The sequence below is a fragment of the Pagrus pagrus genome (genome assembly GCF_965226575.1).
Source record: "Pagrus pagrus genome assembly, chromosome: 9".
Taxonomy (NCBI): domain Eukaryota; kingdom Metazoa; phylum Chordata; class Actinopteri; order Spariformes; family Sparidae; genus Pagrus; species Pagrus pagrus.
In genome coordinates, this window is record NC_140193.1 from 454876 (window position 1) to 474409 (window position 19534).

Genomic DNA, 19534 nt, shown 5'->3' on the forward strand with positions numbered 1-19534 from the left:
CACTTGTGTTGACACCAATCAAATGAACTGGACTTGGAGGGTTCAAGTGAACTCGGATCTGGTTGATGCGACCGTGATGTCGTCTGTTTAACATTAGCTTTTAACTGCTACAGATTTAATTGATTCAGAGTTCATCTGTGAAGATTATCTTGACGAACAGAGTTCAGTTAGCGACAAACATACATCAACCGTACAACAGTCTATAGAAGAGAAAATGTTAAACTAAAACTACCAGGTAAGTTAGAAATGATACTGCAGGACACTTGGACAAGAAGTCAAGCTGCTGAATGTTTCATCAAGTTTCAGTCTTTTATCTTGAAACATGACGACCTCAGTGACTGGATGTTTCTCACCGACCCATGAAAACTTCATGAGAAGATGAACAAGACTCTTAACTACAGACCTCTAAACTCCTCAAACCTCTCAACTATGTAAAAGTTAAAGTTAGACACAAACACACAAATGAAATCTGTAGATGGATAGATAAGATCTATACTGCTATATATATACTACTTAATACAAGGTTCTTTGATTAGGTTAAATGTGATGTTATCCGGGGGTGACGGAGTACAACATTATCTGTATCTGTTCAACCAACTAAATTAATTTGTATCTGTATCAGTACTCAGAATGGGCCGGGCTGAAAACAGAAGTGGGTGGTGCTCAAACGTTGACATATTTATCATAAGGAGTTGAAGCCCCGCCCCTTCCGGTTCCCCTCATGGACCTTATTGATCAAAGCTTTGTCTGGTAGTGGTGCAGAGAGACAGATGACGTATTGATCCTGTTGAACTGGGTCATGAGTCACATGATGTTTGTCAGTTTGTTGTGTTAAAGTCAAACCTCATGTAGTTTTGTGTTAAAGCGCTCAGTGAACTACTTCGTCTCATCAGCACCAGAACCAACACCAACATGGAGCCAACTGGGCTCAGAAAAGCTCGTAAACAAGATGAACATCACAATAAATCTGCTCATAGTGACAACTGCAGTTCTGGTTCTGGTTCAGTTCTGTGAGCTGCCACAGGAGCTGTCTCTTTTTATGTTTTTAGTGTGGTGTTTTCATTATTCTGCTTTTTAACATATAAAGTGTCTTTGTGTACCCTGAAACGCACTTTATAAAATAAATGTACTATTATTATTATTATTATTATTATTATTATTATTATTATTGTTAGAACTGAGCTCAGATCAGTGTTTTAATCATGTGTTTTAACTGTAGCAGAATTATTTTCATGCTTTTTTCTATATAGTTGAATGAATAATATTCAGTTACCCAATGAGGATTTTCTTTCCTCACGAGTACAGATATTTACTAAAATTATACTTTAGTATATTATAATAATAAATTATATTACAAGTACAACATTGGTTTGAGTACTCTTTGAACCCTAATATGATCTCATGTATGCTCTCACAGTCCTTAGGCTGGCTCAGTGTTGTGTTTGAAGCAGGGCAGGTTTCTTGTCCGGTGTAGAAACAGCAGAGGTAACACCAGACTGCTGGGCAGACAGAACCAGGCCACAAACATCACGTTCAAACACCTCAAACCCTTGTGTATCACATTGGTATAATACAACGTAGTGAAAGTGGTGATGCACAAGAACCTCATTAACAGAGCTCCCAGGATTACCATGATCGTGTGGAAAGCCCTCTGCTTTGATTGGTCAACGTGCTGCCTGTTCCCACCCACTTCCCCAGGCCCTGGACGAATCAGAACACAGAGAACAGAAACACTGCAGAAAGAGACGATAACAGTTGAGAGGATCAAGACCATGAAATTAAGGATGATGTCAATGACAACGTCACGCTCTGAGAGAACCTGCGTGCAAATGCTCAGCAGCCAAACACACCCAATGCTGACATTTCTGATCCTGACTCCGCCCCCCTGTCTCAGCCCCAGGTAGGTGACGGGGTGAACAACAGCCAGGTAGCGCTCCACACAGGTGAGGAGGTGAAACAGAGTCTGTCCAACGGAGGTGATGCGGAAGACGAACAGCCCCACCATCATTACACTTTGGGTTTGAGTGTAGGCTCCACAATAGTAGAACAAATACCCCACAAGACCAAAAATCTCCAGGACAGCCATGTGGAAGGTGATGATGTCAGAGTGGCTCATTGCTGCCGTGGCAACCGAGCGCTGTTTCGTCCATCGTTGGTAGCCCACGTAGAGGACGAAGATAAAGAGGGGGAGGAGGAAGATGTAGCTGATGCCGAGGGCTGTATAGACGGAAAGTGTTATGATGGAGCTCATGCAGTCATCTGGCTGAAGATCAAGGGAGGAGTTGACTGACATGTCTATTTATATGACTGGATGGACACATGAGGGAAAAGAAGAAAAACAGCGTCAATACAAGTAAAAAAACATATGAGAATTTGTTAAACAGAAAAAAGCCTGATATGTAATTTCTGTCCCTCTCTAAAAAGAAAACCAAAGACGTTTGCAGAATGTTGTTTGAGGAAGAGAGAGTCGTTGCAGATCCAGACCTTCAGGAGGAACAAACATCTGGAGTCTCATCAGATTCAGATCTGGAGACGTTTACCGACGGGAGGAGAGCTCAGAGATGACTTTTTAAAAAGTGGATTTATCTTCACTCTGTTTATCAGCCTGACTGCAGCAGTGATCCGGAGGTGACCTCCACTGTTGGGTGTTTCTGTTCTGTAATGTTGACTGCTGACTGGAGCTGGAGGGGAAATGGACTTTACTTCATGAACGTAATGTTACAGAGAGGAGACAGAGAACCAGAACCAGAACCAGAGTCTCTGCTGAGTGCTGACTTCACTCAGAGCTTCACCTCAATACAAACACACTATTGCACATTTAAGTAATCTGACCGTTCAGATGAATAAACACAAATCGCCCTGTGACCTAACTGAAAAATGTGCTTTACTGGTGATGAACACATCACTAAACAACCATCATCACTGATGAAGATCTCTCTCTGTGACTCAGACGAGGTTTTCTTCTCGTTATGTTTCGTCCCGTTCTCAGACTTCCTTCCTCTCTGACTCTCTCCTGAAGTTACAGCGACAGACGACCTCAACATCATGGAGAACAAAGGTCGAGCTGTTTTAACACGTTTTAATACAGAAATCTGACAGATATCTTTACCACACTGTGAGATCAGTTCATCGTTCTCTCCGTCTACATCAGACACAATCTTGTCATCTTTTCCCTGTATAATTCATTTGATGGTCATCCAGAATTACGGTTACATGCTGGCACTCCGACATCCCAAAAGTCCGACATTCCACTATTCCGACATGCGAACGTCCCGGCATTCCGACAAAGTTTAACCATAATCCGTAACCCTTTTAAAAGATGTGTTGAAATGGCAAGACATTTAAAAAAGAAATAAATACCACCATTCCGACCTTAGGGGGCAAAAAATGTTGGAATGATGGGATGTTTCATTAAAGGTTTAAGTGTTGCCATTCCGACAATTAGGGTCTAATGTCGGAATGGCGGTTGCCTCCCCAGAATTATAAGAACTGTAGCCGTACCACCTCCAGGTTATATACTTGCAAAAATTGCGGCATAATCAACTAATTTGTGTTAAATGGCCCTGAAAAGAGGATATGCCTGCAGAGCCTGAGTATATCTGTACAAATATTTTGCATCACAAAGTTTGGTCAATTTTGACACATGAATTTGGACGATTAGTCAGCCGTCTCAACAGTGCCGACATTGGAGGGAAAGGAGAGCAGGAGACTGTTGAAGTGTTAACTGTCTGACAGAAGAGGCATCGTTTACAGACTTTTATCAGACAGCAGATGACTGCATAAGTACAACTGTGAACGTAAAAAGGAAGAACTCACTGTTTTGTGATTCCTGCACAGTGTTTGGCCTATTCAAGAAGACAAACATTATTATTATTATTAACATGAAGTCAGATCAATGCAACAGAACGACATGATGCTGTACAAGATCACTTTAGAAAACTACTAATCTCACATGCTGTTATTTCAACAAGAGGTCTCAGAAAAATGTAATATATAAAATATTATTGAATGAATATGAATATCAACAAGTAAATGACAGCAGATTACAGTAAATATTATTTGTTCATAATAACGTTGCAGCATGAAGTTTCCCACCTCGTCAGCAGTGTTTGTTGGTGTCGTCTCCAGACTCACTGACTGCTGTTCACTGGTTCCAGCTCCAGATATACAATAATACTAATGTGCGTGCAGGTGTTGTTAATAATGTCCATGTGTCAGAGTGACTGATGGAAGCAGGAGGTGTTTTGCATGTTTTAAAACAAAGTTATGACGAGTCTCTACGATAAATCACGTCAGGCAAATTTTCACATTATTATTCAGGGAACATGTGAGCTGCTGACCAGCTGCTGGTGGTGACTCCTCAGCAGGGTGAACATCTGGATCTGGAGCTTGAAATCTGTCACCTTACATTTAATAAGCAAATTAATTCAGCGTTAGTTAAAGTACCAAGTGTCATTCCTAACCTGTAGCACACTGACGCTGTGGGGCTGCCATCTTAAAATGCGGTGTCTGTGGCTCAGGGGTAGAGCCAGCGTCTTCTTATCGGAAGGTCGTTGGTTCAATTCCCCTGGTCTGCATGTCAAAGTGTCCTTGGGCAAGAATCTTGAACCCTAAACTGCTCCTGATGTGCTGGTTGGCACCTTGCATGGCAGCAATTGCCATCAGTGTATGAATTACTATAAGTCGCTTTGGACAAAAGCATCTGCTAAATGCCCTAAATGTAAAACACCAAGATGGAAATTAGACGTTACATTAGGGATGAAGTTTTCAGTACTCTTATATTACAAGCAATGTGTGAGAATTGACCAAAAAAAGTCTGCTCCTCAACAAAATAAAATTGGCATTCCTCAAGGCTCAATCCTGGGGCCGTTGCTCTTTAGTCTCTGCATTAACGACCTGCCTGAAAGCTGTCCGGGGGCTAGTGGTCAGCTTTATGCAGATGACACAGTCATATACGCGTCAGCTAAGACATCTAGTGAGGCAGCTGAGACATTATCTTCATTTTTGAGCAGGGTATGTCATTGGCTTTATGATAACAAGCTCACCTTAAATAAGAAAAAGACAGTTTCCATGTGCTTCGCCATCAATAAACATACCACAGTCAGAAACATTTTTGCATTTTGCATAACATTCCAGGGAGAGGAAATTGAGATGGTAAAGGATTTTAAATAGTTGGGTGTAGTTTTGGATTCCAGACTCAAGTTTGACAAACATGTCAAAAAGATATCATAAACAATAAAAAACAATTTAAATTGCTTCAAACTCATTAGACATCATATACCAATCAAAGCAGCACAGCTTTATATGCATGCCATGATTTCCTCGGACTTCTCAGGCTTCAATTAAGATAATTGCATCACTGTATAATCAAATCTTAAAAATAATGGCCAAGAAACCAATGAGGTGGCATCACTGTCACATTTTGAAGCAGTATAATTTGCTTAGTTTTGATAATTTCCTAAAATGTTCCTCTGTTAAACTGTTTTTTAAGTGTTTGCAGAGCTTGGCACCAGATGTTTTGTGCAGTCTTTTTAGCAGACAAAATAGTGATAGGATCACCAGGACTACAGCAAGTGGTAACTGTAAAATCTTGCGCCGTAAGACCTCCTTTGGGCAATCAGCCTTTTCTATAAAGGGTTCCCAGATGTGGAACTCACTACCGACCGAAATAAAACTAACCCGAGACGTTAGGATTTTTAATAAAAATGTCAAAGTCTGGCTGAAACAAAATCAGAGCTGTATTTTTAATGGGTCATGACTTGGTATGATTTTAGATGTATTGTACATTTTATTGTATTGGTATGTAATTTTGATGTCTTTTTTCTTACTTTCTTTCTTTTACTAAAGCCTAACTAGGGACGGGAGTTGGAAACTAGCATTAACTATAATCTCTGTATGCAGAACATCAGTCACATTGACTTCTTTGTAACGAGTGTTACTATGTTAACCTGCATTGTCCCTATAAAATAAACCAAATTAAATGAAATATTAACAGTGGGTCAGATGTGACAGATTTGACTCTTGGACGCCAAAAAGAAGCTGTTTTGCATTTTATGGCTCAGAGCGTTTAAACAACACGTTCACAGCTGTTTCCAGTATTTGAGTGACGTGGAGGAGCAATGAAACGGATCATTTCAGCCATGAAATATACACAAATATGCATGTTACCATCAACGCAGTGTTCACTTTCACCTGCCATGTTTCAGCGTCACATGATTTCAACTCGACGACCCGTGTACCAGCATTTTCTCTGACTCTGAGTTGTTGCTCAGACTTGAGCGAGCATCGCAAGAAGCTGTTAACCTGTGATGAGATCACTTCAGGTCATGATGTCAGGCGGATTAATGACACATGACACTTTTGAGATTGTTGTCTTTATTGATTCAGATCCATCACTGATCAGCTGGTTCACTCATTCAGTGGATATCAGTACTGGACATGGATTAAAGTGTGACAGTGGTGTGTTATCACTGTTGGTTATTCATGCAAATACAGCAGAGGTGAGCTGACCTGTACATTTAGAATAACTGCAGAATGAATTAGTTGTAGTCGCAGAAACTCTCCCATGTTAGTGGACCATCCACAGAAACACTGAAAGTTGAGTAACACCAGGACTGCACATGACGCTGATGAACCTGCAGAGCGTGAGGCAAATACAAAAGATAACCCCTGTGAGATCTCCTCGGGGAGAAGACGGAGAGGATCAGGAGACAATAAATGAGCTATCATCTGCTGCCAACCCGCCCGCTGGTTTGTTCTGATAGCTGCCTCTCCTCTTATGTTGCTTGCTTTAAAATCCAGCCTCAGGGGATTCATTGAAGGTACGCAGTCGATATTTAGCCTGAAAGAACTCACAGTTACGATCACAATGGATCAGCGTTCAGTGAAGCCACATTTACTTTTCACAGTTTTGTTTAAAGGATTGAAATAAAAAACCAAAGCTTCATAATATTTTAAAGCTAATCTTCTGTCATCGATGTAAAGCTGTTTGCTGAGAAGGAAGCTGCTGGAGATATGTGATGTGATGGAGGCTTGTCACTGACTGTCAGAGGCTCATCAGTGCCACCGTGTCCAACACTGACAGCACAACATCTGATGACTACATCGTCATGGCGATCGTTTTCTGCACCATGTTGACTGCTGACTGGAGCTGGAGGGGAAATGGACTTTACTTCATGAACGTAACGTTACAGAGAGGAGACAGAGAACCAGAACCAGAACCAGAACCAGAGTCTCTGCTGAGTGCTGACTTCACTCAGAGGCTGTGATGGGAGGAGGAGAGCAGGTGAAACACCACCTCTTTTACACCACCTCTCCTTTTTCCTTTCACGCTCTCACCTTCATCACCTCGTCTGCCCTCTCTGACCTTCCTCCTCTTTGTATTCACCTCCTCTCTCCTCACCCTGTCCCTCCTCTCCTTCTTCTCCCTCTTTTGCCTCCTTTCCTTGACCCCATTTCTCCTCTCTTGTCGTGTCATCCCTCCTCTTCACTGCCTCTGGTTTCTGTTGTGGTACATTTAGTCTTCTTCTCAGCCCCTCTTCATCTCGTCTCCCCCTCTGCTCCTGTGCTCCCTCCTTCCCTCTCTGATCTGTAATTAATCCTCTTCTGCCTACGCTTATCTCCGCAGGGATTTGTGAGGAATCCTTTAATTACCTCGTGTCGACTGAAACTGCTTGAAAACTAAACTTTTTACTCCAGATAACACCCTCGCCTAAGATGACCATGTTATCATCGACTTAGTTAACCACTGTTGTGAGTTTCCCTCTTCAGCCTCGTCTGAATGTTTCTGGTGAGAACGCAGAAAATTAAAATGATCGTCTGTTTGAATAATTTATGGCTCGAATGCAACAAGTTTATGAAGAGAAAACGTGTGTGTGTGTGTGTGTGTGTGTGTGTGTGTGTGTGTGTGTGTGTGTGGAGCAGCAGGGGAACCAATCAGAGTGCTCATGCTGACTGACATTTCACAACCACCGTCTGCACTCACAGAAAGCTGTCTGATGGATTATGACCCACCCAGAGGATTAAACACTCACAGCCTTCATCATTCAGACACCACGGAGGTTACAGGGTGTGAAGGGTGCAGGTGGAGGTGGAGGTTCATATCAGACGGGGCTTAATAAATGCAAACACCCTCATTCACAGCCTGTGAATGTGCAGCCTCATTATTGGATGGGAGAGTGACTGCACCTCAGTACAGCCTCACAGAGCTGTTAGCATGGCTGTTAGCATGGCTATTAGCATGACTTGAGAGGCTCGAAACAACAAGTCGTTCAAACAAGTCCACCAAACCACTGACCCAATCAAGAACCGCTGGAGCGGTTTGAAGGAATCCTGCTGATGTTTCTATGTCAGGACTTAAGGTTATATAAAAATGGAGGACCCAAGTGCAGACACACAGGAGGCAGGATAAGGGGAAAAAGGCGAGCTTTAATTAACAAAGCTGAATACAAATGATGAGGAAAACAGAACTAAAATGCGTCACAAGGACAAAAACAAAGTGTGAACAAAAGCAAAGTACAAGAAACTACAGAAACTAAACACTAAAACTACAAACATACCAAAACAGGAGACACGAGGAAACACTGGGGAGGCAGCTGGTGGAGAACAGAGACAGACAGACAGACAGACAGACAGACACAGACAGACAGACAGACACAGACAGACACAGACAGACAGACACAGACAGACACAGACAGACAGACAGACACAGACAGACAGACACAGACAGACACAGACAGACAGACAGACACAGACAGACACAGACACACACAGACACACACAGACAGACAGACACACACAGACAGACAGACACAGACAGACAGACAGACACAGACAGACACAGACGGACACAGACGGACACAGACGCACACAGACAGACAGACACAGACAGACATACAGACAGACAGACAGACAGACACAGACAGACAGACAGACAGACAGACACAGACGGACAGACACAGACAGACACAGACAGACAGACAGACACAGACGGACAGACACAGACAGACACAGACACAGACAGACAGACAGACAGACACAGACAGACAGACACAGACAGACACAGACAGACAGACAGACACAGACGGACAGACACAGACAGACACAGACAGACAGACAGACAGACAGACACAGACAGACAGACACAGACGGACAGACAGACAGACACAGACAGACACAGACAGACAGACACAGACAGACAGACACAGACACAGACACAGACAGACAGACAGACAGACACAGACAGACACAGACAGACAGACAGACACAGACACAGACAGACACAGACAGACAGACAGACAGACAGACACAGACAGACACAGACGGACAGACAGACAGACACAGACAGACACAGACAGACAGACACAGACACAGACACAGACAGACAGACAGACAGACACAGACAGACACAGACAGACAGACAGACACAGATACAGACAGACACAGACAGACAGACAGACAGACAGACACAGACAGACACAGACGGACAGACAGACAGACAGACACAGACGGACAGACACAGACAGACAGACACAGACAGACAGACAGACAGACAGACAGACAGACACAGACAGACACAGACAGACAGACACAGACAGACAGACACAGACAGACACAGACACAGACAGACAGACAGACAGACACAGACAGACAGACACAGACAGACAGACAGACACAGACAGACACAGACAGACAGACACAGACAGACACAGACAGACAGACACAGACACAGACACAGACAGACAGACACAGACACAGACAGACAGACAGACAGACAGACAGACAGACACAGACAGACAGACACAGACAGACACAGACAGACAGACAGACAGACAGACACAGACAGACAGACAGACACAGACAGACAGACACAGACAGACAGACAGACAGACAGACACAGACAGACAGACACAGACAGACAGACAGACACAGACAGACAGACACAGACACAGACAGACAGACACAGACACAGACAGACAGACAGACAGACAGACACAGACAGACAGACACAGACAGACAGACAAACACAGACAGACAGACAGACAGACAGACAGACAGACACAGACAGACAGACAGACACAGACAGACAGACACAGACAGACAGACACAGACAGACACATGCTAACATGGAGAAAGTCGGAACGGGAAATCACGGAGGGAAGGGAAAACAAACTCACGAAGACAAGAGGGAGGACAAAGACTAAATACCGACAACAGGGGATGAGAAACAGGTGGAGTGAGGAGGGACACGGACAGGTGAGGGAATTAACGGAAAAACACACAGGAGGAACTGACAAGCAGGATGCGACACACAAGGGTAAAACTTCAAAGTAAAACAGGAAACAGAAACAAACAGACACTGAACCACGACATTCAAAGCTAAAAGTCAAAGTGGTTCAGACCCAGACAGACTGGTGGATGATCTGATGGGACAGAGACGAGGGTCCAACAGGACCTGCTGCAGTGTGGATGTCTCGTCTGACAACGTCACAACATTAGCTCACGTTAGCTCAATAACCATGAACAGAGAAGTGTCTCTGTAGACGGCCAGAGAATGAAAAACCTGAATATTCTTAATACAGTTAGAAAAAAACCTTTGTGTTCTGTTCTGTTGCCGTCAGATCAGACGCGTCACATCGGGCCGAACCACTCTGTGCATGTCAATAAAGTTTGTAGCCTTGTCAGTGCTACCGTGGGTAATCTGGACAGGAATGATGCACACCACTCTGGATCCAAGCTTCAGTGTATTTAGCCTGCACGCTCAACACAAAGTACATTAACGATAAGGGTCCGACCACGTCTCAGTGTCGCTTCTCCCGCGCCTCTCCCACCTGAGGTCCAGCACACCACTGATGTAAAGGAGACAGTGGTTAGCAAAACAAGTGCCAGCCTGGCCAATCACTTACCTGCCGCACATCGACCACGCCCACCTCCACAGTTCTACTGTGATTCAGTAAACACATGATCATCAGAACGGATCGATCGATGTGTGTGTGTGTGTGTGTGTGTGTGTGTGTGCGTGTGTGTGTGTGTGTGTGTGTGTGTGTGCGTGCGTGTGTGTGGACAGACGGGGCACAGATACATTTTTAAAAAAGACGAACTGGATGGGAGTGATACCAATTTGGGTTAAAGTTGTAGAGGTTTTGAGTGGCTGGCTCGGTTCAGCGACACCTCTGACCCCTGAATTATGTTTATTAGGGGACAAATCCCAAACACATAACAACACAAAAGGTACCTTTTGTGTTGTTATGGTCTGTTTGATCACTGCATCGAGAATCATTTTGAGACATTGGAAAACAGTTTACACAGGTGAACTGGAGGACCGGACCACCTCCTGGGACGACTCTCAGACACATAAAACCTGAGGAAGACCCTGGTTTGGACTCAGGAAGGACTGAGATCCCTCAGTGACTGAAAATGTTTTGGTTTTTTTTGTATTATTTTATTTTTCATGCCATGCACTGTAGACTGGATTTTGACTTACATGTAGACGGCTGTCTGTATTTTTATTTTTATTTGGGTGTTTTGTCTGTGTTTCATGTCTTGTGATGCCTGTGCCATGATTGGAGGGGCTGGGGGTTTGTGGATGCCATGTACCATCGATCTCTTGTTCATTGTGTTTTGTCTTGAAATTAAAAAATTTCCTTTAAAAATTTGAATTACAAAAAAATAAAAGACCAACTGTGTCATGAGAATTTTGTGCTATATGTAGAAGAATGTGAATTGATGTTACACAGCCCTTTTTGGAGAGACTGTGACCTGTGAACTGTGACCTGTGACCTGTGACCTTTGACCTGTGACCTGTGACCTGTGACCTGTGACTTCTTCTATGGCCTTGCCTTGAAACTTACCTTATGACCTAAGTAAGGAATCGACAGATACTAAAGATAAACATTCTCCTCTCTGTAAATGGGCTTGAATAAGCATCTATTACAGTGATGACACACCCAGAGTGAGGGAGGGAGATAAATACCCTGATTTCCTCTTTAGACAGCGAGTCCTCACTCTGTAACTGACCTGCGTGTTGCTCTGTGAATGCTCCTCTTGTACAAGATTCAAACCCTTGTTTGAACCTTGAGCTGAGTCCGATCTCCTCCCTTCAGTTCTAAATGAACGCAGAATTATTTTAACAAACTGGATGGTTGGACGGATTCACTGTGGGCGATCGAACTCTCTCGCTCTGTTTCATGTGTTCAGTTCAGTGTGACAAAGAATTAAAAGAATAAATGAATCATTAGTAATGAAGTGAGCAGGTCGGTTACTCACCTGATTATCAGGAACAGAACAGTTCTGAGTTCTGAATAAAGTCTTCAACATGAATCTGATCCACACGAGTTTCCACATACACACTAGTGCTGCACGATTAATCGAATCGTAGTCGCGACGTCATGCTGTGCAATTATGTAATCGCATAAAAGACTGCGATTTAATGTAAACAAATGTGCATGTGTGCCTGTGAACAGGACTCTCTCTCTTTTTTAATGAAATCTTTATCTAACATTTTGAAAAATACAGACATTCAACATGTAGCCTACATGACAATAGAGTCATATCAGTACAAATATTACAATGAACGGGACCGTGCGGTGTGGAGCACGTGACGCCACATCCACAGTGTGCAGCTGCAGGTATAGTCACATGACTACCCGGCTTTCAGCAGAGCAGAGCAGCCGACATGGACGCGAAGAGGAACTGGAGGAGGGACAAGCTCAGTTGGTGGCAAAATAAAATGCAACTTCTATTATATGGCGATACTTTGGATTCAGGTACGACGACACTGAGCAGCAAGATGTGCTGTGTAAAACATGCAAAGCTAAAGTCACTACGTCCTGCGGCAATACGACCAATCTATAGGAAATGAAAACCCAACAGAGTAACGTGAAAGTTACAACTGAAAAACACCACAACAGCGCACAATTACGGATACACACCAAACGAAAATACCTCGAAAAGACACAAGGAAATCTCTGACTCCATAAGTTATTTGGGGAAAAAATACAGAACTGTAAACTTCAGGTTTTGAATTTTTTGTGTCATATTTGTATGTTTTGAGTTGAGAAATATACAAACTATTGTAATTCTCTGTGTTGTCCTCGATATTCAAGCAAGTAGACTCATGACACCATTCATTTAAAATATCGTAATCGCAATCGCAATATAGTCACAATATCGTGCAGCACTGACACACACATTCAAACTGCGAGGACAAAACAAGACGTATTAAAACATAAGAAGTAAACATTATTGATACACAGACAGCAGGTCTGGATCAGAACCCACAGTACCACGTCACTGCAGAACATGTGAACAGTCAGTGAAGGTCAGTGTTATGTTGCTGCTGTCTCAGAGGACACTAACAGGAAGTCATCTCACTTCAGGACATCTTCAGCAGAGGTTCCCAAACACCGGGCCGCAGACCAGGACCGGGCCTGAGACCAGCTGCTGCCAGGCCGCAGGGGAACAACAGGATTCAGCAAAAACACGTGAGAGATGGTGAAGCCATGTTTTCCCACAGGGTGGTCCAGACGACCCGACAGTGTGTACTGCTTCTCTCCTTGTGTTGGGCCTAAACCTGCCTGAGCCTTAAATCAGACAGCTCTTTTATTTTGAAACTCTGATGTCTTCCTGTGGATTCTGCCGTGGTTCTGAGTGCGCGGCCCAACAACATGTTGCAGTGTTTAATAAGAAACGTATAACATGAAGACGGTTTCATTCATTTCTCATCTACATGGATTCATCCGCTCACGTCTTCAGCAAATAAAACTCGGACACAGTGAAGTCGCTTCAACTCCAGTTTTTTACTTGAGACAAAAACCCGGTTCTGTTCATACAGATGACATAGAAAAGAAACGTCACCATCAAACATCAAACTCAGAACGGACACGAGTTTAAAAAACACTTCCAGACCAAACCAGACAGGAGCTACGTCAGCAGGCAGCTGTGGACGGTCCTCACATCACTGCAACAGAACCACACACTGACAGCAGCTACGTCCTCTGATCCAGATCAATACAAACCAGACTGGACCTGTGAGACTCCAGGTCCAGATCTCAACAGGTCGGCTCCTCATCCACCACACAGAAGAAACTGTTTCTGTAAACCACAGATGTGTTCATACGTGCTCATGCTTTACATACTGTATCCACATTTCAGGTGTCGTATCAGGATCAGTAACATATTTATGAGCTGACCGTCACCTGTGCAGGTGGAGGAGATGGTGTCGAGCCACAGAACCACTGCTTCAACCCAATCTCCAGAGTAAATGTGAGCTCAGTTCAAACTGAACGTTTCTTTTTGTTTGTTTAGGATGAATTTACTTTTTCTCTCGTCACAGCTCTGTGTTTATACTCTGGTGAGGTTTAGGCACAAAAAACACTTGGTCCGGGTCAGAACACATCATGTTTGGACTAAGACATCTGTTAATGTCTCCAGTAGAGTTCTCAACGGGTCGGGTCGGCCCGACAAACCCGACGGGACCCGCGGGTTCGGACCGGGTTCGGGTCGAAAATATAAGCAAGTGACTCGGGTCGGGTCGGACCTCGGGCTTAATTTTTTCCGCTCAGTGAAAAAAACAAAAAAACAAAACATTTATTAATCATCGCTGCTGTTCACCGTAAAGAAAGTCTGGCAGCTGTGTGCAACGTGCATCATGTTTGTATTGTTAAAAGGCGTGAACATTAAAGGTTGATTTGAATTCCCGTCTGCTGGTCATGATAGTACGTGTATGAGAAGAAAAAAAGGTGTGGGGGGGTGATCGGCGGCGTCGGGCCGCGGGCCGGGTTCGGGCAGATAATTCATGTTGATGTGTCGGGTTACATCGGGTCCGGGCTTTAAAAGCCACGGGCCGGGTCGGGTTGTAATTTTCAGGCCCGTTGAGAACTCTAGTCTCCAGGTGTCCTTTAAACTAAAACTCCAGAGGTGTGACTCTTGTTGGCTGTAATAACTTCTCCTGATGTGACGCTCAGCTGAGTGTGATACAAACATCGTCCTCAGACGTCTCTGTGGTTCGTACACTGGACGCTGTGTGAGACAGTGTCAACATCAACAGTGTGAAACTCGGGACATTTTCCAGCTGTGTGGAGACAGAACCAGATGTTTGAAGACTAAACGTGATGTTTTCTCGCACTAACCGAACATCTGATCCTCATACGTCCACCTGTCGGGCTGACATCTGCAGGGCGGTCAGTCAGCGTCTAACCCGGTCCGACAGCTCCACAACACATCCTCGGCACCAGCGGACCTTTATACATGAATCTGTCCTCCTGCAGGCGATTCTGTCTTCGGTCTCATGCATCACATCCATATCAGCACATTTTAAAACCACATTTAAATGTGTTTGAACAGACTGCGTCCATCAGTTCACTGAGTACAGACTGAAGACAAGAGTCTGAGCTGCTCGCTGCAACAACACAATGAAAAGTGACTCAGTGAAACATCTGCAGGAAATCGTCTCATCTCATTTTACAATCCTCTGATCAGTAACAAGAACTAAACAACTGAACCTCAACAGTCATTTACATTTATTCACGTATCTGCACAGAATACAAATATAGATTTATTTAAATCGTCTCCGTCTTTTTCAGACATCATGTTTTTAACAGCAGCAGCTGGAGCTTCCTGCCGGCTCGTCCTGGATCTCCCTCCCCGACCCTGACACCTGACCAGGTGGCAGGAAATCCAGTCTAATCCCTGCTGATCCAGCCAAAGGTTCGACAGGAGGTAGAGGCCACCGGACTGAATCCAGGAAGCCTGAGAGGTGAAGGTAGCTGAGGTCACTGCAGCCGAGCGTCAGTGTGCGTGTCTGAAGCAGAGAACAAACTGAGTCCATGAAGCTCTGATGCTGTTGATGATAAAGGTTCATGAAAAGGTCTTTTAGTTGCAACGAAGAACTCAGACCTGATTCAGTTGATCCGCAGCCTGTTGACGAGGAGTCGATCAGAAACTGAAGTTAGTCTTAAAGGAGCAGTTCACCCAAACAGTAAAAATCATCTACTCTAAAGTCAGGCTCAGTCATCATCTCCTCCTGATGATATAAAGTCAGGCTCAGCCATCGTCTCCTCCTGACGATATAAAGTCAGGCTCAGCCATCGTCTCCTCCTGACGATATAAAGTCAGGCTCAGCCATCGTCTCCTCCTGACGATATAAAGTCAGGCTCAGCCATCGTCTCCTCCTGACGATATAAAGTCAGGCTCAGCCATCGTCTCCTCCTGATGATATAAAGTCAGGTGAAGTCTCGTAGTCCACAGAACATTTCTGGAGCTTCACAGTAAAACAGAGTTGCAGCGTTCTGCTGAACAGCTGAAGCAGCTGGAGATGGTGTAGATCAGGAGTTCAGGTTGAATCACGTTTTGGAGCAGTAAATCAGTAAATCCTGACAGTGAGGCACTTTGTCTTTGGCACTTTGAACCTTCTCTCTGATGTCTAATGTGTCCACAGATGTTTTATCCCCTCGGCTCGAGCTTGAAGCAGAGTTTATTCACACACGGCTCTCGCCCTTGTGTCCTTGTCGTTTGTCCGGCCAACACGTCTCTGCCTCCTGTCCAGGTAAAGAGACGTCCTTCTCCTCACCACTAGAGTGTGCCTCTCCATTCCGTAGCTTCCTGACATCACCCAGGGGCAGCTGGGTGGAGCTGTAGGCCAGCGGCGGGATGGTGTTGACCAGTATCAGCTGCAGCGGCTTCTTCTCTGGCTGGTACTGACAGCGGACGTATCGCAGGAACGCCGCCCGGTACGTTTTGTTAAACAGTGTGTAGACCAGCGGGTTCACGGCGGAGGACAAGTATCCCACCCACACGAAAACGTTCAGCAGGCCTCCCATCAGTCCTGCGTCGCACACCGCGGGGTCGCACGCCACCACCAGCACGTTGGTGATGAAGAACGGGCACCACATGACCACGAAGAGGAAGAACACCACCCCGAGGACCTTGGACGCTTTCTGCTCGTTGCTTATGGACTGCATGGTGCGGCGCCCGAACAGTGAGCCGGAGACGCTCCCCCGGGCTCCACCCAGCCCGCTGCCGCTCCCTCTGCCACCGGCCTCGCGGCTGATGGAGCGTCTGAAGAGTTTCTCAGAGGACAGCGACGTCTGCGGTAAGAAGCTCAGGGTGAAGGTGGTGCTCCATTTGGGCCGCGGGACCAGCTGGTCCAAACAGAGGGTGGCCTCGTTCTGCAGGGCGTTGATGGTCAGGAAGTAAGTGACCACCATGATGGTGAGGGGCACGAAGAACGCCACGAAGGAGCCCACCAGCACAAAGTTGTTATCTGTCAGGAAGCAGCTGCCATCTTTGAAGACCTTGGAGTGGTCCCTGAGTCCCAGCACCGGGATGGGCATGGAGATCCCTGCAGAGAGGAAGAGACGAGGTGAGAGGGCTGAACAGTCTCAGAGACAGCGTCATGTCTGAGACCAGATCACAGGAACGATTCAGCTCCTTTATTCTGTACAAACAACATTTTAAACTGAAACTGAAACTCTGCTGCATCGTACCAGTGATCCGTCATCACAGCTGCAAACACAGAAAACAAGATCCCAGAACATGTTCAGAATATCAAATACTCTGGGTTGAACTGTGGGAAAACATATGAAATGATGTACGAGACATCTTAAAGGTAACACAGCACGGTGTCGCTGCAGAGACGTGCTGGAGCACATTCACATCCATCACTAGTTACATTACTGTGAGACATATTTCTGTCTCTCCGGTGTCCCCCAGCAGACAGCAGGTACAGTCTATCTGGTGTTTCACCTGTAATGTGACACCACCTCTTCACTGTTAAATGTGTCAAATGTTCCATTAAGTCTGGTCTGAAGCTCAATTTGTCCATCTGTCTGTGTGTGTGTGTGGGAGGATGTGCAGGTTTGTCTGCCTGCAGCTCTTCGGCCTGTGTTACTGTCCAGTTTCTTCATCTGTGATCGTTCTCTCTGAGAGGAAACATGCTGCTTCTCTTTTTCTATTCCTGTTGTTCTTCTCGTGATTCTTAATAAACCTCCCGCAGCGTCCTCTGCAGCCACACCTCCTCATACGTCTAATACACTGGACAGAAATAGTTTGTACGAGCTGTTGGTGAGTCGTCTCGTATCAACGGGAGATAAACTGAGCCGTGTTCTCATCACCTGCTGTAACCAACAGGAGGGAGGTCAAGGACAGAGAGGAGGAGCAGGAGACGGAGGGACAGACGGAGGGTGGACTGGACACTTTGACAGAAGAGAAGCTGCAGTGATTCAGTCTGAAACAACAATATTTATTCCAACTCTAACTGTAGGCCAGCTGCTCTGAAAGGTAGAATAATCTTTATAACAGGGATCAATCAGAAAATAGATGTGATGTCACAAACAACACACAGCTGATCGATAACAACAAACACATTTAAACACAGACGGAATCAGTTTGGACCTGAACCGTCTGATCAGCTGTGTTCTTCAGATGATCACTGACACTGAATCAGGAACTCAACAGCTGTTTTTGGTCTTCATCCCTGATGACTACACTCTGCCCTAAATACATGAAACCAGACAGGAGGAGGAGGAGGAGGAGGAAGAGGAGGAGGAGGAAGAGGAGGGGGAGGAGGAAGAAGAGGAGGAGGAGGAGGAAGAAGAAGAGGAGGAGGAAGAAGAGGAGGAGGAGGAAGAAGAAGAAGAGGAGGAGGAAGAAGAGGAGGAGGAGGAAGAAGAAGAAGAAGAAGAAGAAGAGGAGGAGGAAGAGGAAGAGGAAGAGGAGGAGGAGGAGGAGGAGGAGGAAGAAGAAGAGGAGGAAGAAGAGGAGGAGGAGGAAGAAGAAGAAGAGGAGGAGGAGGAAGAGGAGGAGGAGGAAGAAAAAGAAGAAGAAGAGGAGGAGGAAGAGGAAGAGGAAGAAGAAGAGGAGGAGGAGGAGGAAGAGGAGGAGGAGGAGGAGGAAGAAGACCGGCCACTAAAAGAAATCACTGGTGCTCGCAGGCTGCAGTGTTGCTCGAGGGGGCAGAGATGCAGCTTTGAAAGCGCTCGGGGAAAAAAAATGCGTGCGGATGTTTGATTTGCTCGCGCGCGATTTATGTCAGTATTCTATCCCCAGAAGATTACGTCATTTTGGAGATGTTCACACACACATATTATCAGCGGGCATGTGTGTGTGTGTCTGTTGTGTGTGCGTGTCTGTGTCTGCTCTGTGTGTGTGTCTGCTCTGTGTGTGTGTGTGTCTGTGTGTGTGTCTGCTCTGTGCAACAATGCGTAAGTCCTGATGTTACAACCAATCAGATCAGAGCGTAATCACACCTCACCGCATCATCAAGCTCGCCCACGAGGAGTCATCGCTACTACTAACCCTCCTCTCCTCCTCTTCCTCCTCCTCCTTTTTAAATGAACCCCGACTTCACGGTGTTTGGCGTCACGGTGTAGCGTGGCGCTGAGTCGTGTTGAGCCTGAGGGCGGGGCCTGCTGCTCGCCACGCTGACATCACTCTAAGTCTTCCTCCTGTGGAGCGTGTGCAGCTTCAGATCAGCTGTTTTTAGCTGCAGCCTCCAGATATTCACATGTTCAGGTTACAGTGCGTCACAGAGGAGGAC

The 19534-nt window shown here is 45.3% G+C and overlaps 1 protein-coding gene across 1 annotated transcript in view; it reads right to left on the minus strand.

The window, feature by feature from the left end:
• Nucleotides 1-16164: 16164 nt before the first annotated feature.
• The window catches only part of htr2aa (5-hydroxytryptamine (serotonin) receptor 2A-a), a 47876-nt gene continuing 44506 nt past the window's right edge, over nt 16165-19534 (minus strand). Inside the window, exon 3 of the mRNA XM_084361578.1 lies at nt 16165-17338. Coding sequence (XP_084217704.1) covers nt 16476-17338 — 863 coding nt within the window. The 3' untranslated portion in view covers nt 16165-16475. The remainder of the gene's footprint in view (nt 17339-19534) is intronic.